This window comes from Notamacropus eugenii, chromosome 6 (assembly GCF_028372415.1).
Source record: "Notamacropus eugenii isolate mMacEug1 chromosome 6, mMacEug1.pri_v2, whole genome shotgun sequence".
Classification (NCBI taxonomy): Eukaryota; Metazoa; Chordata; class Mammalia; order Diprotodontia; family Macropodidae; genus Notamacropus; species Notamacropus eugenii.
Window position 1 is genome coordinate 316,774,697 of NC_092877.1, and position 24,156 is coordinate 316,798,852.

At 43.5% G+C, this 24,156-nt stretch overlaps 2 protein-coding genes and 1 long non-coding RNA gene across 5 annotated transcripts in view; 2 read left to right on the forward strand and 1 right to left on the reverse strand.

The window, feature by feature from the left end:
• The window catches only part of ARPC2 (actin related protein 2/3 complex subunit 2), a 39,365-nt gene extending 31,218 nt beyond the window's left edge, over window positions 1–8,147 (forward strand). For 2 of the 3 annotated variants that reach the window (XM_072617760.1, XM_072617759.1), the window contains exons 7-10: window positions 1,719–1,845; window positions 3,759–3,859; window positions 4,345–4,445; window positions 7,669–8,147. In XM_072617760.1, coding sequence (XP_072473861.1) covers window positions 1,719–1,845; window positions 3,759–3,859; window positions 4,345–4,445; window positions 7,669–7,693 — 354 coding nt within the window. In that variant the 3' untranslated portion in view covers window positions 7,694–8,147. Of the gene's footprint in view, window positions 1–1,718; window positions 1,846–3,758; window positions 3,860–4,344; window positions 4,446–5,820; window positions 5,948–7,668 lie in introns of all 3 variants that reach the window. The other variant, XM_072617758.1, reaches the window with a different exon arrangement.
• Window positions 8,148–20,846: 12,699 nt separating this feature from the next.
• On the forward strand, window positions 20,847–23,754 carry GPBAR1 (G protein-coupled bile acid receptor 1). Its single transcript, XM_072617761.1, has 2 exons — window positions 20,847–20,958; window positions 22,611–23,754. The coding sequence occupies exon 2, from the start codon at window positions 22,656–22,658 to the stop codon at window positions 23,643–23,645; it is 990 nt and encodes a 329-aa protein (XP_072473862.1). The 5' UTR covers window positions 20,847–20,958; window positions 22,611–22,655; the 3' UTR covers window positions 23,646–23,754.
• On the reverse strand, window positions 21,836–22,385 carry LOC140509816 (uncharacterized). Its single transcript, XR_011968931.1, has 2 exons — window positions 22,304–22,385; window positions 21,836–22,049 (listed from the first exon to the last, which is right to left on the reverse strand). It is a non-coding gene; the product is annotated as an uncharacterized lncRNA (long non-coding RNA).
• Window positions 23,755–24,156: the final 402 nt, after the last annotated feature.

The window sequence follows — 24,156 nt, forward strand, 5'->3', positions numbered from 1 at the left end:
GATCATTGGTAACCTTGGAGAGGGTGGTTTAAATTGAATGGTGGCATCTTAAATCAGCTTGTAAGGTTTAGAAGTAAGGAAGTGGAGAGGAGATGGAAGCACCTGGTGCCTTCCCCATCCCCCTAAGGCATCTTTTATTTCCTAAGCCACTGCAACTCAAGAGGTCAGCAGAGTGAGAATGCAGGATGGGAGTAGTGGAGGGAAGTAGAAAAGGCCTGGGAAGGTAAGAAGAGTTTCACATGCCAGTCCAAGGAGTTGGTTTATATTTGATCCTAGGGCAGAGGTTCTTAACATTTTTGTGTGTCTGAACACCCATGGCAGTTCTGTGAAGCTGTGGACCCTCTCCCAGAATCAAATTTTTAAATGTTTGGAATACATATAGTTACAGAGGAAATATATTGAAATACAGCATGCAATTAAAAAAAAAAAAAAGACAAGTTCATAGGTCCCAGAATTCTGACTCAAAACTTCTGTCCTAGAAATTTTGGGAGCCATCAGGAGGAGTAATATAATCAGGCCTCCCTTTTGCTTCAAGTAAAAGTAGCAGATAATTACAGTCTAGAACTTACAGGCTTTTTTAAATTTGTTGGTAGTCTGCTGGGATATAGTATTGGCATTTACTCCGTTTTGTATTGACCAAGGTCCTGAAGTCCAAAAGCCTTTGATTGTTAAACACTTGGTTTTTAACTTGTATTCTCCTTTAAAAAACAGAAGACTAGTGGTCAACCTATACAGAGATATTACAGGTTCAGTTCCCAACCAACACGGTAAAGCAAATAGCACAATAAAGTGAGTCACGTGAATTTTTTGGTTTCCCAGTGCATATAAAAGTGGTATTTACACTATACTGTAGTCTTATTAAGTGTGCGATCATATTATGTCTAAAAAAAATATGTACCTTAATTAAGAAATACCTTATTGCTAAAAATGCTAACCATCATCTGAGCCATCAGTGAGTCGTAATCTTTTTGCTGGTGAGGGGGAGGGTCTTGATGGCTACTGACTGATCAGGGTGGTGGTTGCTGAAGGTTGGGGTAGCTGTGGCAATTTCTTACAATAAGACAAAAGTGAACTTTGCCACATTGATTGACTCTTCCTTTCTTGAAAGATTTCTCTGTAGCATGTGATGCTAGAACTTTGCCACTTCTTTATCAATTAAGTTTTTGTAATTTTCTTCAGTATTGTTGTGTCTCAGGGAGTAGGGAAACCATAGGCATGGGAGAAAGATGAGTGACCAGCTTGTTGGTGCCGTTAGAACACACATTTATCAGGGAAGTTTGCCATCTTATATGGGCACAGTTTGTCACAAAACAGTTACAATAGTGAGATCAAAAATCACAGATCACCGTAACAGACATAATAACAATGGAAAAAGTTTGAAGCATTGTGAGAATTACCAACATGTGACACAGAGACATGATATGAGTGCTTTCTCTTAGACAAATGGCACCAATGGACTTGCCTGCCACAGATTTACCACGAGTCTTCAGTTTGTTTAAAAAAAAAAAGCTTTATCTGCAAAGTGAAGCACAATAAAATGAGGTATGCCTGTAGTACATCCAAGCAGACATCAGAAGTTTTTCCAGTGACACTCTCAGAAAGGACAGAAAAACCTATAACTGCTTCCCTTCCCTGCCCCATCTAACTGAACAGTTTCAGGAGGTTTGCCTCCCATCTGATGCTAAGTTATCTTCTTTCTCTTCTCTTCATCTTTGAAGGAGTTCAAAGAAGGACGCAGGGCTAGCCACACAGCTCCACAGGTCCTCTTCAGCCACAGGGAACCTCCTTTAGAACTGAAAGACACAGATGCCGCTGTGGGCGACAATATTGGCTATATCACTTTTGGTGAGTTGGACAAAATTGGGACCTAAAGTAACCTCAGAATACTGAGCACTGATAGAGCTTGTTCACAGCAAAGTGGACAACAGCAAGAATTCTCAAATCTCCTCATAGCCAGGAGAAGGGGATCTGTAGCAAAGAGTCTCCAGTTAGTTGGCAGGCCTAGTGCTCTGGCTGTTTATCTTTAACCACTTTGCACACTTGCCACATGGAGAGAATCTTAACTTTTTGTATAGGGAATGATGGGAAGCCAGGACGATTTCATCAGTATAGCAGAGTCCTAAGAAAGCTCCTTCTCCCATTTCCTGATGTAGGTCAGATGACCATTCCATATGGGGCCCTAAGACAAGTGATTTGTTGAAGGTCACACATACTCTGTGTGTCAGGGGGTCCTTTAAGCCCCTTTCTAGCCATATTACCTGTCTCTGTTTTTAATGACTTGATCACTGAATCCGCTGGGCATATTAAATGTTAACTGCCAGCCTCTGCTGACCATTTCTGAGCTACAACTATTTCCCTTTTAGAAATGTATAAAATAACTGCCTAGCTGAAGAGTTTTGGTTTTTTGCTCCCTAAAGCGAGGATTGATTCACCCCAAACCCCTTCACTAAAGTAGTGAATCTACCCTTCCTGCAGTTTCCTTTTTCATTTAGAACTGGAAGGTTATTCCACGGTAATCTCGAGTCGATTCTCATGGATCATTCTTTGGAGGAATTTAATTGTGTTTAATATGCCTGAAAAGGTGAACCTTCAGAGATTTTTGCATGAGCACAGAAAAGACTGTTTTGACAATGGAGTTAAAAAAAGAACAGAAGTAAAGTAGAAGCCAAACCCTACCATAAATAGCTACAAAAATGAGCACTTCGGTAATTGCCTGGACTTAAAGGGTAGGGGCCCCCCCACCCCCCATAACTGGGACACGGGATGCATTAGATAAATAAGAACAAGAGACCAAGTTGAGACCAAGGCCCTACAGAGGTCTCTGGCTGTACCACAGGAGTAAAAGGCCCTCCAAGCTATCTGTGCCTCTTGCCCCCTTCCTAGGTAGGGTTTCCAGGTGTTTTAATATTTTTTTTTATTTTGTTAACTATCTCCCAGTTAAATATAAAATAGCTTTTAACAGTCATTTTTAAAAGTTTTGCGTTCCTCATTCTTCTTCCCTCCTACCACACCCCCCTCCTTGAGAAGGCAAGCAATTAGATATTGATTATACTTGTGAAATCACACAAAACATATTTCCATATTAGCCATGCTGCAAAAGAAAACACAAAAAATAAAGTTTAAAAAGGTATGCTGTGGTCTGCATTCAGAGTTTATCAGTTCTCTCTCTCTGGAGGTGAAGAACATTTTTCATCATAGATCCTGGGGAATACTAATGGAACTTTAAAGGATATACACAGTATCTCCCAAGAGCATTTCCTTACTTCAGTGACAAGATAACTAGACATGTGGTTTGACTCTTTTCCTGAGTGATTAATGTAGATTATTTCGCATGAAATCAGTCTGACGCTACCTCCACCCCACAGAGAATTGTCTAATGCCTCTATGGGAACCAGTAGCCCTGGCATAAATTGGGGACAAATTCCAAAAAGAAATACGCATTCTTAGAATTGTGAACTAGAATGATAGTTCAGAACAGAAAGTCCATCTCTTTGTGGAGTTCGATTCTGAACTAGGCTTCCCTTTGCCTTTGGTATCCACAGAGCTTCCTCCTTACCCTCTCTTCAGAATGCAGCCATTCGTTGCGACAAGGAATAACTGAGATTACCTAGGAAGCAGCCCCCATAGCTTTGATGTGATTAAGTGAGTGGGTTGTGCTTAAGGAAAGAAAAAAGGGATCAAGCTGAAAGCTTCTGTTCCTTCCACACTTCTTGCGATCCTACAGAGCATACTGGTGACTTCTTTTGTTCCTTCTCCAGTGCTGTTCCCCCGCCATACCAATGCTAATGCCAGAGACAACACCATTAACTTGATTCACACATTCCGGGATTACCTGCACTATCACATCAAATGCTCTAAGGTAAGAGAGACCCACTAGGACTTAATGAGCAGCAAGAGAAAATTTTCTTGTCTTCCAGACTGCAGCATCGACAGTCTGAGAAACTTTCCCTGCCACTGACTTGAATTCTTAACTGTAGGAAAATATAGAGTCCCTCAAAAAGTAATTTCTATTTCCTGTCAAAGTTTTCCCACTTGCCCTTATGCATTATTCTATCCTACCTCCTACAAATACCTCCATCTTAGAGACTTCAGCCTGGATCTCATGTCTTCAGAGCTGTTACAGATCTCCAAACCCATGTCAACCCCAAGGTGTATCTGCCATAGTTTAGGTCCCATCTATCTGAGAAAGACAAAGTCACCAAGAGAAAGAACTCCAATGGGAATACTACTTCCTAGTATCAAGATATCCCATAAAATTTCTTCCTTAATGATAATCAAGGTAACAATGTAATTTTTATTTCAAAGCTGAATCCCCCCTTCAGTGTATAATTTGTTTGCCTTCAGGCTTATATTCACACAAGAATGCGGGCAAAAACATCTGACTTCCTCAAGGTGCTGAATCGTGCACGCCCAGATGCAGAAAAAAAGGAAATGAAAACAATCACGTAAGTAGGACTGGTCTACATCAGCAGGGTTTCTGTCCTTCATTCTCTAGAAAAGAACATTGTGTCTATTGACTGTCTTTCCTAGGACTTGGGTGCACAGTCTGCAAGAAGGATTTAAGATAACATTTAGAGGGAAGGCTGAGCTTGCTTGTACCCAAACTCAAGCATCAACTAAGGAGAAATAGAGAGAATTTGTGTGCTCCTTCTTTAATAAACTAGGCATTCTTCAGTTGAAGAGTAGCTCTTAGGCTGTTGGAGAACTGAAGCCTTTTCAAGGGAGTAGACTCATTGACAAGGCTGGCACCTAGGACTGAGCCAGGCTACTGCTCTAAAGAAGTCTTTTTCCCTTGAAGATATTTGACTCTTCTGCTGCTGCCAAACAGGAGATAAGGCAGAGTAGAAGTTTAAGCTCCCTGTCACAGCACTCAGGACAGAGGTCATGTAGCCTCAAGAGAGTCAACTGGTACCCCGAAGGGGCTTAACCAAAAGTTAGCAGCCCTCTGTGTGTCTACAGAGTGCCAGCAGTGTTTGCCCCATAGATAACAGAAGCAGATTTCCCTAGCAAGTATTAAGTACCTGCCACGTGTAGTGGAGGGAAAATTCAAAATGAAAAAGTTGCTTCCTGCCTTCAAGGAGTTGGTGGTCTAGTATGGACTTATTATCAGAGCTGTCATCTCCTCAGGCATGTTTGGTGAGACGTTTAAAGTAAACTGAATCTGCCTTATCCCTTACTGCACTTGAATCTTTGTGTTCCTCTTACTTTGCCCTTGTCTACACCTGCTGAGCAAGTGGACACATGCCTAGGACCTTTCTGGGGTGTGCTTTCTTCCCCTACCCCAACTCTACCATCTCAACCACCACCCCCTTGCTCTGGATATGAGATGAGCTCTCTCTAACTGAAGCTGCTACTTCTGCCATTTGATTGGGGTAAAGAGTGTGCCTACCCTACCGCATGTCTCAGTATCAGAGGTTTATGTTAGGAATTTTCATTGACAGAAGTGCTGGGAATTCTGACCAAAGCACTCTTTTAATTTTTGACCTCTGGGGAATAGGGGGTGTTCAGTTTATGACAGCAATAAATTGATATTGGGAGACTTTTTCAGGTTTTTTAATTAAGCCTGCTTCAGTAGACTTGCCACCCAAATCTAAGTAGATCCTTCTGAAGCGATGACTGAGGGCTGATGCAGGCACATCAGGATGTCCTGTCTGCTACTTCTGGACAGATCCCCGGACAGGCAATGTGACCTATCTATGCCTGAGAATAGGGAGTTGATAAGCTATACCCTGTAGCCGAAGCAGACTCCTACCACTGCCTGTTGCAGTTCTTATCCCTTCCTGAAGTTCACAATTTTCCCTCTCCCTGCTTGCTTCACAGGAGTTCCTATTTCACCAAGTACCACATGGGTGACCTCAGTCGTGAGGCCACTAACTTCGAGCTGCATTCAGGGCCCAGTGGAGAGCCAGTCAGTTCAGTTGAGGCCAGGAGATGAGACGGCAGATAGGTACAGCAGAAGGGAAGCTTGTGTCGGTCAGCCTGTCAAGACCCAGACAGGAAGGCCGGGTAGCGTAAGTAGATAGTTCTAGGATTGCCTTCAGGATGGTTCTACACTGGTAACAGCTTGTCCACCTGGAGGAAGACCAGATGTAAACCTCACTAGATACTACCTGCTTTGCCAACCAGTAAACAGGCAGCATCTCTTAATGGAAATTTTCTCCCTTCCAGAAGGTTTCCCTACATAACCACATAGCCATCAAGTATTCTCTGGGGCCACAAGTCCCATAAGTACCAATGGTTTTCACTTTTCTACCCACCAAACATTTAACAAAAGCTATTAAAGAGTAACAGTTTCTTCTGTTTACATTCTGAATAAAATTCTAACAAATCGGAAAATGTCAAAGACAATGGCAATAGATAATTAGGGAGGAAGCAAGAGAAATGGGTAATTCCCAAACTATTTGACCCTAACTAGGAGTCAGACGATATACTTCCCAGATGGAGACTGAAGACACATGAAAAATAAGATTCCTCTTAATGAAATGCAGACTTTTTCCTGAGCTGGAAGAAAACATAATTCTTACAGAAGCCTTGTAGGCATAGCTAGCCTTTTTCCACAGCTTGTCTAGCCCCAGGGAGACTGGACAGCTATGGAAATCAAGGGAAAGAGGAGAGGGTGGCCTTTCTTTGGTACAAATGGAACTGGGGCAAGAGGATGATGCAAACTACTCTGGATCTTTTGAACTAGCATCTAGCACTCAAAACTTTTTAAAAATGTGTTTGGGGTAGGTTTTTTTGTCGAGGAGGTTTAATGAGGCCTAAATTCAAAGTAATTAATCAAAATAAGTAGAGCATCTGCTGAGTACAAGGCACTGTACACAGCACTAAAGATCTGGCTTCCCATGGTTTCAGCTTCAGCAGAGAAGCTTTACAGACTGGCATACAAAAGGAGTGCTTTCAGTCCTAGTCTGTGTCACAATCATGGGGAAGAGGGAAGCTTCCTTTTAGCACTGAAGAACAGAAGACAAGATCCATAGATAGCCTGAGACCCTTCAGTCACCATCTGGGGCTCCTTCGTAGAGCTGGCTTCCTCAAAATCTGCTAGTCAGAAATAATGACAATATGACATCCTTATATAGAGTTGTGAACTCATTCTTTAATAACATTGGATGACCCCCTTTGAGGTACCTTTCAACCCTATATCTGTCCCTACAGTAAAAGATACAAGACTGGCATCTCTCATTTGTGCACATATATATATACACACTGACTAAATGGGTATACCCTAACTGGTTTAAAGACTAAAGAGTCCTAGAAAGACAGATGGTTGCAGTCCAAAATATGTATGATTCCAATGTGGAGTTGTCCCCAGTCTTCCTCCCATCCTGTCTTAAAGCCCTTATGTATCTTTTCTGGCTTCTCATGGTCATTCTTTGAAACCACTGAGGTGCCTCAGCAGCACCAGAAAAGGACTCTGTGAGGAGAGGGAAAGGCTGGTAAAAACCTTCTCCAAATTCCCTCTGGCTCTGATTGTATGGCAGTGAAAACATACCTCATACGCAGATGCCTTTTACATTTTTACCCAAGGTTGTTCAAGAAGCCTGGCTCTTCTCTTCACATTGTCCTCTCTCTTTCCTGTGTTATCTTGGGTGACCACCTTAAGAACATGATGGGGTGGGATGACCAACCAGCAAGGGACCAGCCCTTATGTTTCTTCTCTTTTCCAAGGGGGAAGACATTTTCATCCCGCTAAACTCATGGGAACAGAAGGAGTAGGAGACTGACAACAGAAGGCTGGAGCACTTGCTACCGAATAATCGTAGCTTTTAATATTGCACCTCTCCAGATTCTAAAGGAATTCTCCCATTTTGGTTCTATTTTGTACACGTTTGGAAAATAATCTGCAGAATCGAGCTGTGCTTGCAAGGACTTCATAGTTCCCAAGAATTTAAAAAAAAAAAAAAAAGAATTCCACTTTGATCAATTTAATTCTTTTTCTTTATCTCTCCCTCACCACCATCACCTCCCTCCCTTCTATCTCACCCTCTTTCCAAGCTGTTTCGCTTTGCAATACGTTACTGGTAATGAGTTGCAGGAAGTACAATATTAACTTGTTTTTCTCCTAAGTATTTGAGTTTAAAACTCCTGTATCTAAAAATACGGTTGGGGTCATTAATAAAGAAAAATCTTTCTATCTTAAACAAGAAGTTGATGAATTTCTGGTCTGATTGCAAAGCAGAGGGACCTGGGAAGGGGAGCCTCATCCAATGAAAAGAATACTGGATTTGAAATTAGAAAGTGAGTTCAAATACTGGCTCTGTTGCTTGTGGTGATTTGGAGCAAGTCACTAAACCTAGCTCTGAGCCTTATTTTCCTCATCTATAAAACAAGAGTGTTGGACTAAAGCCTCTCACATCCCTTCAAGTTCTAAAGTTAGGATCCTGGAGTGCTGGACTTGAGACTGAATTTGCCTTGAGCCACTTGAAGGTAGCTAGCTAATAAAGCTGTTTAGAGTAATCTTAAAGCAGGGATAGGGAATTCCCTTAATAAAAGGATTTGTTCTGTAAAACTTGGACTCAGTCAAAAGGCTGCACCACAGGTGGCCTCCAGACTGCAGGAGAAGGCCAGTTGGTTAGCCAACTAGAAACATCCACTCTCACTGCCCCCAACTCTGTTATCTTCCATTTAGAATAGTCCCTCTGCCCAGGCTTCCATGAAGCTGACAAACCAGAATGTAAACCTATTTTAACATCAGCTTTCTGTATGCCCTGTATTAAGTGCTGGAAATACACATTTAAAAGGCAGTCCTGTTCTCTCAGAATTTATGATCAAACAGGAGGAAAGAAAGTCGTATTCTAGAGTCCCTAGGATGGCAGTCCACTGAACAACCAGTTAGCCATGCCCTCTACAGCAGCAGTAGTATTGATGCATTGATTTGATGAATGTGCCCAGAGCAGAAAGTGGGAAGGAGGATGTTTGTAGTGGCCAGACAGATGGCAAGATTGCCAAGGTAGATGTGTAGGTGACAGGAGTATGGTCTGGCCTGGGGCTGCCTAGAGCTGGTTAATTAATGTTCTCACTCATCAAAACATCTTGGCCCCAGGGAATATTCATTCTTAAAAGAACACTGGCCCAGAAACCAACTCTTTAAGAGTAGAAAGAACCTTGTCTAGGTTTTGGGGGAAATTTGGGGGGGGGGGGGGGTCTCTTTTCCCCACAGACACTTGCTGCTGAGTATCACGTAAGATGATGTCTACCCTTCCACCCTGTTGAGTACAGCTCTCCAAAGACCATAATTATAAATTTATCTTTGGAGAACCAAGGTTCCAAGTGAGGAGATGTCTTAGAGTGTTAACAGTATCAGTGGTGCCATTCCATTTACATTAAGATCAGTTGTTTATAGTATGCACCTGATTTCATGTAAGACATTGGAGCCTTGTGTGTGCATTCTGTTCCCCTGCCCAGAGTACATATATTGAAATTTGATGGAGCCAGTATGTTTACTCATTGAGGGGAGAGGACAGAATGGGAAAACATGATAGGGACATGCAGTCAAGACATCCTGAAACCAGTGGTGGATTGGAAGCCCAGGTACCAGTCTGGCTTGGGGGAATCTCAGATGATCCAAAAGCACTTGTCCTCCCTCTTCTCCACAGGGCCCAAAGATGGCCCCTTGCGTTCTAAGAGTTTACACTGAAAACAATGCTACAAAAGGCTGGATTGTGATGTCTTGTGCTCTCCACAGGAGCAGAGGAAATTTACAGGGAACCAAAGTTTACCAAACTTGGCCTTTTATTAACCCCAAACTGCTTGTAGACAGATAGATATGGTCATAATGGAGCCAGGGTTCACAATGAAGTTAACCAGAACTTAGACAAACCTGAAGTGTAGTGGGAAATGAGAAAATGGGTGGGGGTAGAGACAGCTCAGAGAAAGTCCAAAACTTTTGTCACCCCAGAATGGAGGAGGCACTGGCTGATTCTCCCCACTGATTGTTCCTTTTAACATGTGAAGAGCAGGAATAACTTAGAATGAGACAGGAGAGATCAGGTAAGGCCAGGCTGGGAAGGGTTTTTTATTTTTTTGTAGAGGCAATAGTAAATCATTAGAATTTATCAAGTAGGGGAGTGGCATGTGATGATCATATGCTTGAGGGCATCAGTTTTAGACAGTTTTTATCCTTAGGCAAAGACAAAAACGTGTTCTAAAAGTGCCTTGACTGAGTATGATACTTCAAAGAAAAAAATGGTCATTCAATAAAATAGAAGACTTTCAAGCATTCTTGATGAAAAGACCAGAGCTGAGCAGAAAATTTAACTTTCAAACACAAGAATAAGAGAAGCATGAAAAGGTAAACAGGAAAGAGAAATCAGAAGGGACTTAGTAAAGTTGAACTGTTTACATTCCTACATGGAAGGATAATATTTGTAACTCTTGAGATGCCTCAGTATTTGGGTAGTTGGAGGGATTATATCCATATAGACAGAGGGTACAGGGTGAGTTGAATAGGAAGGGGTGATATCTAAAAATAAAATTTAGAGGTGAGAAAGGAATATATTGGGAGGAGAAAGAGAGATGGAATGGGAGAAATTATCTCTTATAAAAGAAGCAAGAAAAATCTTTTTCAATAGAGGAGAAAAGGGAAGAGGTGAGAGGGAAAAAGTGAAGCTTGCTCTCTTCACATTTGGCTTAAGGAGGGAATAACCTGCTCAGTAAATTTGGTATGAAAATCTGTCTTACACTACAGGAAAGTAGGGGAGAAGGGGACAAGTGGGTGGGGGGGATGATAGAAGGGAGGGCAAATGGGAGGAGGGAGTAGTTAGAAGTAAATACTTTTTTGGGGAAAGACAAGGTCAAAAGAGAATAGAATAAATGGGCAGTTTAGGATGGAGGGAAATAATAGTCTTTTACACGATGACTTTTATGGAAGTCTTTTGCATAACTTCCCATGTATAACCTATATTGAATTACTTACCTTCTCAGTGGGGATGGGTGTGGAGGGAGGAAGGGAGAGAAGTTGGAACTCAAAGTTTTAAAAACGAATGTTAAAAATTGTTTTTACATGCAACTGGAAAATAAGAAATAGAAGTAATGGGGTATAGAAATCTATCTTACCCCACAAGAAAATAGAGGAGATGGGGATAAGAGAAGGGAGGGGTGTGATAGGAGGGCAGATTGGGGGAAGGAGTAATCAGAATGCATGCTGTCTTGGGGTGGGGGGAGGAAAGAGATGGGGAGAAAAATTGGAACTCAAAATCTTGTGGAAATGAATGTTGAAAACTAAAAATATTTATTTAAGTGCCTTGACTAAATCATTGTTGGAATAGCTAGTGTAAACCCTGACATTATTGAATCTTGTCTTTATCTGAAGGAATTGATCATGCAGAGGTAAACGGAATGTTTGGGTTGGTCAGTTAGGCTTCAAGTGCCAGGTCCACAATGGAAAAGAGAGTTTTTAGTCAGTTATCACTACTCATCCTGGGAAAAAGAAAAATTAATATGGTCTTTTCCTATGCCATCTACATACAACAGTGGGCTGGTGGAGGGTGGCTGTGAGGGTGCTGAGATTCTGTAACCCTTTTTAAAGTGGCTCACCTCTCAGTCCAGAACTCCTGGAGGGGGCCTATTAGCCCTTGCTCCCTACCTGTGCTGTCCTGAGCACCTGGCTGTGTCCAGAGACAACCAGGAGACCTACCAGGAGAAGGCAGGAAGACGGAGAAGACTTAAGAAACACCATCAAAGAGCTAGCAATTTAGGCTCTATCTAAGAGCTAACAGGAGCACTCAAAATGTTCTAATGCCGTTCTAGCCCTCCTGTTCATTCTCTGGTTAAAAACCAGGCCTCTGAAGGCAACACACTATGAATTACTCTGGGTTTAGGAGCATCTGAAGCCTGAGATCAGGAAACGAGAGAGAAGGAAAGGGGCCAGACCCACCTGACTAAAGAGGGGGAATAACAGAAAAAGTGGGCCATTATCTGGCTTTTCCTTACCAAAAAGCCAAAGTAACAATGAATTACATGAACAAAGAAGAAGATTGAGACCCACTTTTTCACAATTCTAAGAAAACAAAGATTTATATCCAATAAAAAATTCAATTCAGCAGATGCTGGTTAAGTGAGTAATAAGTGTAAGGCACTGTGCTAAGTTTGGGGATGCAAAACCACAAAGGAACTAGTCCCTGCCCTCAGAGAGCATTTGCATTCTATGGGGGAAGGGGGGAATCCTGTTTGGGGATGTGTAAATTTAAAGAATATGGTTCAGTGGAAAAGAGGCCGGATTTGGAGCCAGTGGACTTTAACTCAGAGGCAGAGGTCGAATATACCAGCAAGCTCACTGGTTTACCTGTATGGCATTAGGCAAGGCATTTAAACTCTGGTCCTAGGTTTCTTCATCTATAAGGTGGTTGATAATTTGACTTCAAGGAGGGGGAATTGACAGCTGGGGGAATGGGAAAGGCCTCTTCAGTGTCTTGAAATCAGACCAGTGGAGCCCCTCCCTTCAGACAAAGGTCCAGCCCAGAGTGGTACCTCTCAACTACAGAAGCTGTCTGTGTTTATGAGATAGCGTTCCACTATTATCTCCCAGTAAAGTCAGCGGCTATTTTTGTTTGGGTTTTTCACCATCCACTACTTAACACATTGCTTGGCACATAGTAGCCAATTAATGAACATCTGCTGAATTTGTTAAGTTGTGTTTCTGCATAGATTAGATCATGAGCTCCCTTCCTCATTCCCCTTAGTGATTGTTTCCAAGTCTTCTTCCTTGCACCCCCCAACCAAGCTCTCACCTCCATGACAAGTCTCCTTCCCTAAGAGTGAGGTCACCTGATTTCAGCTAGCGTCTCTCTTTTTTTGTTTTTATTTTTCCTTTCTCGTTTTTTCCCTTTTCTGATTTTTTTTGAAAATTTGGAACTCAAAATCTTATAAAATTGAATATTGAAAACTAAAAATAAAAAGATTTTTAAAAAGTCAATCCAACATTTCAATAAATTTCATGTCACCAAGCATTTATTAAAAGCCACGTATGTGGCTAGTGCTAGACACTGGGAATACAAAAATAAAAACAAAACAGTCCCTGCTCTCATGAAGTTTATGTTCTACTGGAGGAAAATAACAAATACACAGATAAGGAAATATAAAAAATTTATAAAATAGTTCAAACCAATGGAATCCAATTCAAATCAGTTTAAACCAGTTCAAAAAAAGCACAAGCCAGCTTAATCCAGTTCAAACCAGCATAAAAGAATATGATAAACCATTTATATGTGTATGTATTCCTGTTTTATACTGGTTTGAACTGGCCTATACTGGTTCAATTTATACTGATTTGGTTTATAGTGGTTTGAACTGAACTGGTTTATACTTTGTGGTTTATACTGGTTTGAACTCATATAAACTCTTTTATACTGGTTTGAACTGGTAACAATTAGAAGACAGACACAAAAGCAAATGATTGTTTAAACCCATATGAAAGGCAACTTGGTATAGTAACAAGAATACTGATCTCTTGGAGTCCAAAGGATAAGGTTCAAACCCTGGTTGTGCCACTTAGTATCTATTTGTTATCAGACAGTGGAAATCAATTGACTTCCTTTCCCAGTCTCTATTTCCTCATTTGATAATCTCTGTCTTGCTTATGAGGACGGGGGGAGTGAGATTATGAAGACTGAATGGAATTATGGAAGTCAAAATATTTATAAACTATATAAAGTGCTTTGTGTGTTCGTCCTTCGTTGCTGAAGAAGACGATGCCATCAGGGAAATGATGACATGACTTGCTCTTGACTTTGTTTTTGAGTGAGGGAGGGCTGTGCAAGGTCACCAGCCTCACTTCTCCTCCAGAGCCATCTGGATCCAGTGACCAGATATTCATCAGGATGACTGGAGATAGCCCAGGATGAGGCAATTGGGGTTAAGTGACTTGCCCAAGATCACACAGCTAGAGAGTGTCAAGTGTCTGAGGTGAGATTTGAACTCAGGTCCTCCTGACTCCTGCATTGGTGCTCTATCCACTGTACCACCTAGCTGCCCAAAGTGCTTTGTAAACTGTAAAGACAGGATATTCTACTATTACTACAAATATTTAATCCAAATGTTTTCAGCTGTAGCACTTCAGATTGGAAGGAAATGCGATGTAGTGGAAAGAATGCTGGCTTTGACTCAGAGGATATCCCATTGGGCAGGTTAACTTAATGTCTTTGGATCTCAGTTTCTCATCTGTAAATGAGAGGGGTTGATTAGGTGACCTCTAGGTTCCCTTCCAGCTTTAAATCTATGTGCTTAAATTGTATTCTTTTTCCTGCTCTTATGCTCCTACCTATTCAATTCAATTCAATGAACAATGTTGATTATATGACAGGCACTGTACTAAAGGAGGGGGAGGGACAGGGAGAAGAAGGAAGAGGAGGAGAAGGAGGTGGGAAAGGAGGAGGAGAAGAGGGAAGGAAGGAAGGAAGGAAGAGGAAGAAGGGAAGGAGGAAGAAAAATATCCTGTGCTTCCCCATTTCTGTCACTTTGCTAGCATCCCTCCCTCTCCCTGAGCCAAAACAACTATTAGAAAGTTTCCCAGATCGTTAATTTATAAAGTACCTAATATATGCTAAGCATCGTACCTACTCTAGGGCTAATTCCAGTCTTAAGGCACTTACATTCTGAAGAGACATGTTCATATATCATTATTTATAAGATGCATATAAAATAAATACAGTGTAACCTTAAAGGGGAAGTCCCTAGCAGCTAGGGGGACCTAGGTGGGCATCAAACTGGGCACTTAGCAACTAACTGACAGGATTTTTCACTTTTCACCTCTTTTAGATAGAGCAGTGGTGTGCTGGGCCTGGAGTCAGGAAGACCTGAGTTCAAATTTGGGCTCAGACACTATCTAGTTGTGTTTCCCTGATCAAGTCACCTAACTTTTGTCTACCTCCATTTCTTCATCTGCAAAATGGAGATGATAACTCAGAACTGTGAGGATAAAATGACATGATACTTGTAAAATACTTAGCCCGGTGCCTGGCACACAGTAGGTGTGATAGATTATCATCATCATTATCATTATTACTTAGACTGGGTTCTAACCTTGGCAACAGAACCATTCTCCAAAGCATTCTGATTGATTTTTAGTTGTTAGTCCTCCTCCTCTCCAGCTGTTGAATTTTCATCAATCCTTTAAAGCAGAATTCAAAATACAGACTTGTCTAAGAAGCCTTTGCTGATTCTGATAATAGTGTTGACCTCTCAGACCTAGGATTTCTCATAGCATTTTGATTAGGACCTCTCTAACATACATCATGTAATATAGTATATCATTCTATATACATGTTTACACTGCCTTGCACATAGTAAACATTTTAATAAATGTTTTACATTGCCTCTTTCATTCGTATGACTGGGAATTTCATGCAGGCAGGGCTCTTCTTTTTCTAAAGCCCTATCTTACCTAGCACCCAGCTGTGCACACAGGCAATCAATCAATAAACATTTATGAACCACACAGGTGCTAAATACATGCTTGAAAAGTTGAGTTTTGTTGTATCACATCCACTTTACCAAGCTGTAAGTTCTTGAAACACCGCCTTGTCATGGCAAAGGGGCTTAGCATAGCTCAGTGAAACTAGGAGCAGGGTTACCCAAGACAAACAAGCCATAGTGGAGAGTTCTGGTCAAAGGTAATTCACTGGAGATGGAAATGGCAAAACCATTCCAGTATCTTTGCCAACAAAACACCATGGACAGCAGCCTGTAGTGCTATGGTCCCCAGGGTCACCAAGAGTCAGGAACAATGATGGACAACAATAAGTTCTTTGAGGATAGGAACAATATCTTATGTTATAGGCATACAATCATAAAACATAAAATTATAGTTCTTGTATGTAAGAGACCTTAGAAGACCTCATTCAACCTCATCGTTTGACAGATGAGGAAAGAGACTCAGAGAGCTTAAGTGGTTTAGCTAATAGCTAGTATTATATAGTGCTTTAAGGTTTGCAAAGTGCTGTACAAATATTACCTCATTTACAACAGCCTTGGGATGGAGGTGCTCTTGTTATCCACATTTTATAGGTGAGAAAACAAAGGCACAGTTAAAATATCTGAAGTCATATTTGAACTCAGGTCTTCCTGACTCCAAGTCCAGTGCTTGATTTACTCACCAAGGTCACACAAGTAGGAAGGGGCAATATTTGAAACAAGCTCCTGTGATTCCATATTCGATGCTCTGTCCAAAGTATACTGAATCACATTCTCACTGTCTAAGTGCTCTGCAGTCAGTGATTGAAAAATGGTTGTCATATGAAATGAAACTGAGCATAGAGGAATATAATAGGCAGTCTTACTGACAGTAAGCAATATGTGTGTTTATGCACAGCCTGTGACTTTTGCACGACCACCACCCCCCAGTCAGAGTTTTCAGCATTCCTTTCCAAGAACCACAAAGTCCTAGGTTTAGTCTCCCTCTCCCTTGAAGTTAAGTGACTTGCCAAGGATCACACAGCTAGTAGGTGTCTGAGGTCAGATTAGAACTCAGGTACTCTTGACTCTAAGGCAGAGCACTCTATCCACTGTGCCACCTAGCTACCCCAAAAAGTCAGTCTCTACCACTAGTGGGGATCATTTTCTGCATGGATTTTTTAAAAGTCGTTTTCAGGGATCTTTGCAAACTGTTTAATCTGGAAGAGTTGGTTTTTGACCTTTCTTGGCTAATTTGGGATAGGGAGAGGACCAGTGATTTCACTGATACTACAAATTGCCAGGGAACAATTTCTTCTGCCAGTGCCAGGCAGCAAGATCTAGTCTGCAATTTAGAGCATAGAGAGATTATGGGATTTGCTCAGGTTCACATGGCCGGTAGCATTCAAACCCTGGTCTTCCTCACCAAAGGCAGCAGCAACTTTGCCTTTTCCTAAACTGAAACTTTGAAAAAAGATTAAGCAGATAGTTTAGGACAACACTGCCCCCTTCTGGGGCTTATTAAACCTTTGCAGTTTTCTAGTGCTATCCCACCCCCTACTTTACCTCCCCAGAAAGCTTCAGTCAGGCTTGGTCTCAAACCACTAAGAATGAATCAAAATCTATCCTGCTCAAACTCAGGAAGCTTTTCTCGAGAGGCAGAGCAGTAGAATGTTAAATTTGGAAACTTGTCATTCCCTGGTTCAATAAATTCTAATGATTCCTTATTGCCTCCACCAAAAAAATATAAATTCCTCTCTTTGGCACTGAAAGCCCTTCACAGTGTGCCCCTACCTGATCTCTCCTGTCTTTCTACATTTTTGTTCCCACATCATGGTAAAATTGGCCTTCCATCTGTTTCTCCCATGTGATGCCCATCTCCCATCTCCCTGTCTTCATACCAATTGCCTAGAATGCTCTCCCTCCTGACCTGCCTCTTAGAATTCCTTATCTCCTTCTATCTGAAGCCTTTCTTAACTTTCTTAACTTCCATTCCACCTCACCACCCCCACCCCAGTTCTTAGTGCCCTCCCTTCCAAAATTACCTTGTATTTATTTTTGTATACCTCTTATATAGACTTAGTGATGTATATGTTGCTTTCCCTGGTATAATGTTACCTCCTGGGGGGTAGAGACTGTTTCATTTTGTCTTTGCATCCTCAATGCCTGGCATATATTAGGTACTTAATAAATGATTGACTATGGGCAAGTCACAGCTTCTCAGAGCCTGTTCCTTATCTGTAAAATGAGGGATAATAATACCTCTCATATAAATTACAAGTTTGTTGTGAAGTCCAAATGAGCTAATGCAAAAAAAAAAATTGCTTTGCAAATTTTAAAACCCTATCTTTTTAAAAAAAGTTTTTATTGATATTTTGTATTCTTTAAATCACTAAAGTTACCCAAGTATTCTCCCCCAGACCATCCCACATGAAAGATAGTATTTTTAGGGAGAAAAAAAGGCAGCACAACTGATCGATACATTAGAAAAAGTCTGAAAACATGCAATGTTTTTAAAAAATTGTCTGTTATCGTTACTATCTTATCCCAGAAGAAAAAAAAATGCCATCTATAACACCTGTGAACCTCACACGTTCACCAAGGGTAGGTTGAAGGTGTCTTTCCATATCTCTTCATGTGAGACCTGCTTGATCTCTAATTTTGTTACGTTTACTTTTGATTTTCTAATTTTTTAAAGTTGTTTTTTCTATTTACATTGTTGTAGTTACTGAGTGTATTATTTTCTTGGTTCTGTTTCCTTCACTCTGCATCAGTTCATATAGTTTCTTCCATGCCTTTCTGTAATCACACATCATTTCTTACGGCACAGTAGCATTCTATTACATTCCTGTACCACAAATATATATTTATATAACCATTCCCCCAAATGATGGGCATCTACTCTGTTTACAATTCCTAACTATTGCAGAAAGTGCTGTTATATTTTGAATTACATGGGGACCTTCTTGTTCATGGCTTCCTTGGGATATAAGCCCAGGAATGGAACGTCTGGTTTGAAGGGTATGGCATTTTAGGCACTTTGCATAATTCTAAATTGCTTTCCAAAATCAATAATGTATTAGTGTGCCTGTCTTACAACCCCTCCAGCATTGACTGTTTCCATATTTTTGTCATTTTTGCCAGTTTGCAGGGTGTGAGGGGAAACCTCAGGGTTGTTTTGATGTGCATTCCTCTTTAATTAGTCATTTGGAGCATCCTCCCATGTGGTTGTGAATATTTCATAACTTACCATTTGAGAATTGTTTGTTCATATCATTTGACCATTTATCTATTGGGGAATGATGAAGTCCTAACCTTAGCCTTGTGAAATGTCAGCTATGGGTATTCTGGGCGCTACTCCCCTAAGTCATCTCTCAGAAGAACCTCATTCCCTTTGATGTTCTCAATCTTTCAGACAGGCATGGATGTCTACTTCCTTCTGCCTCTCCTTGACCTCCTAGAATTTCATGTTTTCCTCTCCTCTTCCCTTCAGGAACCCTATAAGAGTGTTTTCTCCCATAACAATAAAGCGAGAAGAGTAGCCAGTAACTGCCTAATGAACAGAAAAGTTTTTGCCCAACAACCCTCCCCCTAGACTTCTTCTTGTGTTAAGAGATGTGCGTCAACCAGAATCCTTGGGAGAGTCCTTCATGGTCAATATTGATTACATCAGCACATCCCAGTCAGTCCCCAAGCTTAACCAGATGGCTCAGAGGAATTTAAATATTTAGGAAAATGAAAAGAGATTATCAAAGAAGAAAGCAAAAGACCTGGGTCTGGAATAGAGGCCCTGGCAGCTATCAGCTAGACAGCTAACTTTGGGAGGGAACCAGGGAGAAGCTAAAGGGCGAAAGGTTGGCATCTAGGAAAGCAGCTTAACCAACCCACTATGTGTGGTCCTTCCAGCAGGAGAAGGGTGGGTGAGCCAGTTCCAGAAGATATAAGAGGATGAGACTTGAATCATGTAGATGACCAGTCAAGAGTCTGGAAGGACAAAGACCAGAACAGAACCCAAGCATGTTGGCTGGCTCGGAGCACCCTGAGTCAGATGTGTTTCCACATCACCCTCCACACAATGTTTAAACAGCAGAGAAGAAATGCAGACATCCTGAGTCCCAGCAGGATAGAGGCCAAGGCTGGAAATAGAGGGAGGTCTGTTTATCCCTGGGATCCAAGAGCCCTATACCCTACATTTCTCTCCAGAGCCACATCTAAATTCGAGACTTTCCCAGGATCATCTTCTTCCTAATCCAGTGATGGGAGAGTATAAAGAACATCTCTTAAGAACCACAATCTTCCTACCCACCAGACTCTCGAGAAAATAAGTAAAGATCTGAGAATTTTCTTCTTTCCCAATTCATGTTTGGAACTGTTTCCCACTTTCTTCAGACCCCTGTCTCTCTTATCTGCCTCTCCAGACCCTATGGAGAACTCTTACCAATGATTAACACAATTCTTTATCATTTATTTAAAAAGACTCTTCTCAGGGGTCTCATCCAGCCTCAACCCCTCCCTCAGCACAGAGGAAAAGAAATCAGATAACTTTCCTATCTCCTTTCAGAAAAATACTGGTGCAGTGAAAGACCCTGGCTCTGGGGAAGCATGCATTCAAATTCCTGCTCTAATTCTTAATAGTTGTGTAGTCTTGTACAAGTCACAACCTCTCAGCATTTCAGTCTCATCTGTAAAATGGGCATCATCATATATTTTCATTCACTACCTAACTCATGGAATGAGTGTGAGGATCTAAGTAGGCAACTATTATCCCTCCTCCTCTGGTTTCAAGCCTGCTTTTCCTGTTGTAGACCTTACCCTGGTCTGTGTCATGGGGGCTGATCTAATTTTTTAGATCCTTTTCTCTCCCTCTCTCTTAGCCTCCAAAGACCTCATCATAGAAGACTAGAAAGGACAGTAAGAGTCACCACTCCACAAATATCTCTGCACATCACTCTTTTGGATTAAGATATTGATTCTAAGAAATAAATGTATTGGGGCAGAGGGAGGGGGTAAGGAGAAGAGTTAACACATTAAACCTTATCTTTTCCTGACTGAAATTAATCTGTTTAATTAACCATTCACCTGGTAGGTCCCCTGAGAGAAGACAGGCTTTAATACTATAAGCTAGGGCCAGAAAGGTCCAAGCCTGGAGTGCTAAAGGAAAGAGCTGGAAACCAGGCCACTGAGAATGGAGAGGACCCTGAGCAGGGATGGAGGGACAATGATATTCACCTGCTTCACAGGTTTGCCCAGTTTTGGACAGCTACCAGCTGCTTTGGCGCCTCACCCCCCTGGGTGAGCCAGAGGCCAGATCCTTCCCCAATGCCTCCAATGCCTCCTCCCTTGAACCCACCCCCCACCCCGCCTCATAAGGGCGGACCTTTCCTTCCCTCCCTCCTTCCATGGTGGGGGCCTGGGAGGCAGCTGAGCACAGTCCAGAGCCTGAGCCCAGGCAGTCAGGCCGGCAGGCACGCAGCAGTTTGTCTTCATTAAGGTACCAGCAGCCAGATGGAGCCCAGGGCAGCACCCTGGGGCCTGGAGAACAGGACTCAAAGCTCCAATCAGCTGAGGCTTGTAAGTATCCATTTTCCTTCCCCAAGACTCCTCTGGAGAGATGACACCTACCCCAAAATCCCAGATGAGATCCTGAAGAGGTCACTGTCACCGGTCCCCCCCCTTCCTCCAACACAGCAGCATAGGGCCTATCTGTGGGGAGTCCCTAAACTGACGCTAGAAGGTAGCCTGAAATCGAAGTCACAAGAACAGGATTCAGATTCCCGTTCTGCCATCTGAACAAACTGATTCCTTTCTTTCAGCCTCGTTTTCCTTATCTGTAAATTGAGGTTTGAACTTGTTCCCTTTCCAGCTGTAGATTACATAAATCTCCATCCTTTCTGCTGCCTTGGGGGGAAAAGGGGGAGAGAGAGAGCAGGAAGTGGATAAAGGGAGGTCAGTGGGGTAGCATTTAATGGAGAGGAGAGAAATCAGACCAGGAGCCAGGGCAGCCCAGGCTGTGGCTGTGTTCTCCAGTGGATTCACTTGAACCCAGCAGAATACTTTCTCTCCCTTCTCCACCTTAACGTAAGGTGGGAGCCCCTGAGTGTTCTGTGGGACCTCATTGGGGGAACGCTTGGAGCAAAGGTGGAATTGAGGCAAGGGTAGGAACAGACCTGGATGACTGAGTGGGAAAGAAAGAGAAAAGGGTGGGATACTTGTAAGGAGACTGGGGTGCGTAACACCACAAGGCCCCCGGATCCCAGGCCAGACAGGGAATCCCTGGAGGGGAAGACATGGGAGAAGTTTGAGCTGTGGATGTGAGACGGGGACCAGGATGGGGAGAAGCAGGAGAACAGCCTGCCCATCCATTAACTAGGGGTACTTCTGGTTCTCTGATGGACTTGAGGGGGGAACAGGAAAAGGGAGGGGACCATTTTAAAAAGGAAATGAGGGGAGTATAGAAACTCTAGTTTTATTGACTTTGTTCCCAGCAACGCAGTTACCCTCCTATTGACAGAAGCTGTGAACTCTCCGTCCTGGGCAGAGAGGGGATGGCAAGGTCCCTGCTTTCCCAGGATGAGGTCAGCCTGGCTAGAGCATCCGAAGAAAGCACAGGAAATGGAATCAGGGAGAAGTGGGAGGTCTGAGGTCCAGAGAGAGGAGTCCATCTGGTCAGACACAACAGAAATAAGATGCAGGCACCATCTCTCCCAGGCTCATGTGAATCTGCCCCAGATGGGGATGTCAGGCCACATCAGGAAGATTCAACTTCTCCACTCCCGCCCTGAGGTCTCCACCCAGGAACCACGGGGCTGCTGCTCTTCTCTCTCCCCCTCCGGGCCCCCACCTCCCCAGGGACTGCCCTGTGTTGTTCCCGTTGCTAGTACATTGTGGAGCCAGGTTTATGGGCTGGAAGTCCGACCTGGAGGCTGCTCAATGATCTGTGACACATTGGGAGCGTGGGGAGCAAGGGGGGAGGGTGCCAGGAACAGCCCCGGTCCCCGAGCTCATCTTCCTGACTCAGGCTTCTTCCTTATCAGTCCCTTCTTGACTTTAACAGGAATTAGCAAAGCCCCAAGCCCCTCTCCTGGCTCAGAAGTTATCCTGATGGGCAGTAAATGAATAGAAAAAATGGTTGGGGAATATGTCCTTACTCAGGAAACTAGCCCTCTAGCAGAATTAGAGACTAATGCCTCACACCTAATCTGTGGCCCCTTCCTCCTCCCCAGGAATTGTAGCTACTGCTCCAGGGGCCCCCATCCCTGGGCACCGTGATGGCATCTAACACCACAAGGGAGAAGCCAGGCCCCATGCTCCAGGTTGGGCTTTGGTTCTCCCTCACACTGGCAGGCCTTATTGTTGGTGCCAACCTACTCTTGGCAGTGGGAATTGCCCGGGACCGCCGCCTCCGAAGCCCTCCTGCAGGTTGTTTCTTCCTAAGCCTGCTGATGGCCGGACTACTCACAGGGCTGGCCCTACCCACACTGCCAGGGTTGTGGAGTCAGAGTAGGCATGATTACTGGCCCTGCCTTCTCCTCCACCTTGCCCCCAACTTCTCCTTCCTCTCTCTGCTCGCCAACCTTCTTCTGGTGCACAGTGAACGCTATCTGGCCATTCTGAGGCCCCTCCGCCCTCCCAGAGGAACCCGCTGGGCCCTGTTGGTGGCATGGACGGCCCCCCTGCTCTTTGCCAGCCTGCCTGCCTTAGGCTGGAATCACTGGGCACCTGATGCCAACTGTACATCCCAGGCCATCTTCCCTGCCCCTTATCTCTACCTCGAAGTTTATGGCCTTCTCTTACCCTCTGTGGTGGCTGCCGCCCTCCTCTCTGCCCGGGTGCTGGCCACTGCCCGGCACCAGCTCCAGGATATCTGTCGCCTGGAGAGGGCAGTGTGTCGTGATGCCCCTTCAGCACTGGCACGGGCCCTAGCCTGGAGGCAGGCGAGGGCACAGGCAGGTGCAACACTACTGTTTGGGCTGTGCTGGGGCCCATACATTGCTGCACTCCTCCTCTCAGTGTTGGCATTTGAGAATCGACCTCCCCTTGGGCCTGGCACCCTCCTGGCACTCAACTCTTTGGGCAGTACCAGTGCTGCTGTTGTACCTGTAGCCATGGGGCTTGGGGACCGGAAATACACAGCCCCTTGGAGGAAAGCCATGCTGAGATTCTGGAGAGTAATCCAGAGAACAACAACCCACCGCAGACCCCAGCCTGGACCTAGAGTCACATGCCAAGATAGCAGCCCACGCAGGGGAAATGACTGAGACAGGAGTCAAGGGGCAACTTCAAAGACCCTGCTGTGGGGCGCCCTGTGACATTTCTCCATTTCCCACCTCCAAGGTGCCATCTCCCTCTGATGACTCCTGCATCTCCCCCAAGACTTCTCCTTCCTTTTCCCTGGAAGAGGTCAGAGTCTGAGTTATCACCCCTCCCATGTATGTAGCTGCCTATCCACCTGTCTGCTGCACTGCCCTGAAGAGTTCATGGCTCTCTTGCCTTCCCCAGTGCCCAGTTCTGAAAGAATAGAGTGTCTCAGGATAAAGACCCTAGAGAAGCAGGCCAATGTATGCATAGCAATGGAATTTCCAAGCTGGGTGAATCAGGAGAACTTCAGCGACCAGCCCTCAGCAGAAAGCACAGTGCTGCTGAAAGTAGGTGACTCCAGGGAAAGGACCTGTGAAGCAGCGCTGGGGACCATCAGGGCTAGGGCCTACACCCTACCCCAACCCATACACCCCACCACCCTTCTCCCCGCCCCTCCCAACTTCCTACAGA

What these genes read in the sequence shown, in the direction of transcription:
- GPBAR1 (XM_072617761.1), top strand. Translation starts at nt 22,656, where the DNA reads ATGGCATCTAACACCACAAGGGAGAAGCCAGGCCCCATGCTCCAGGTT.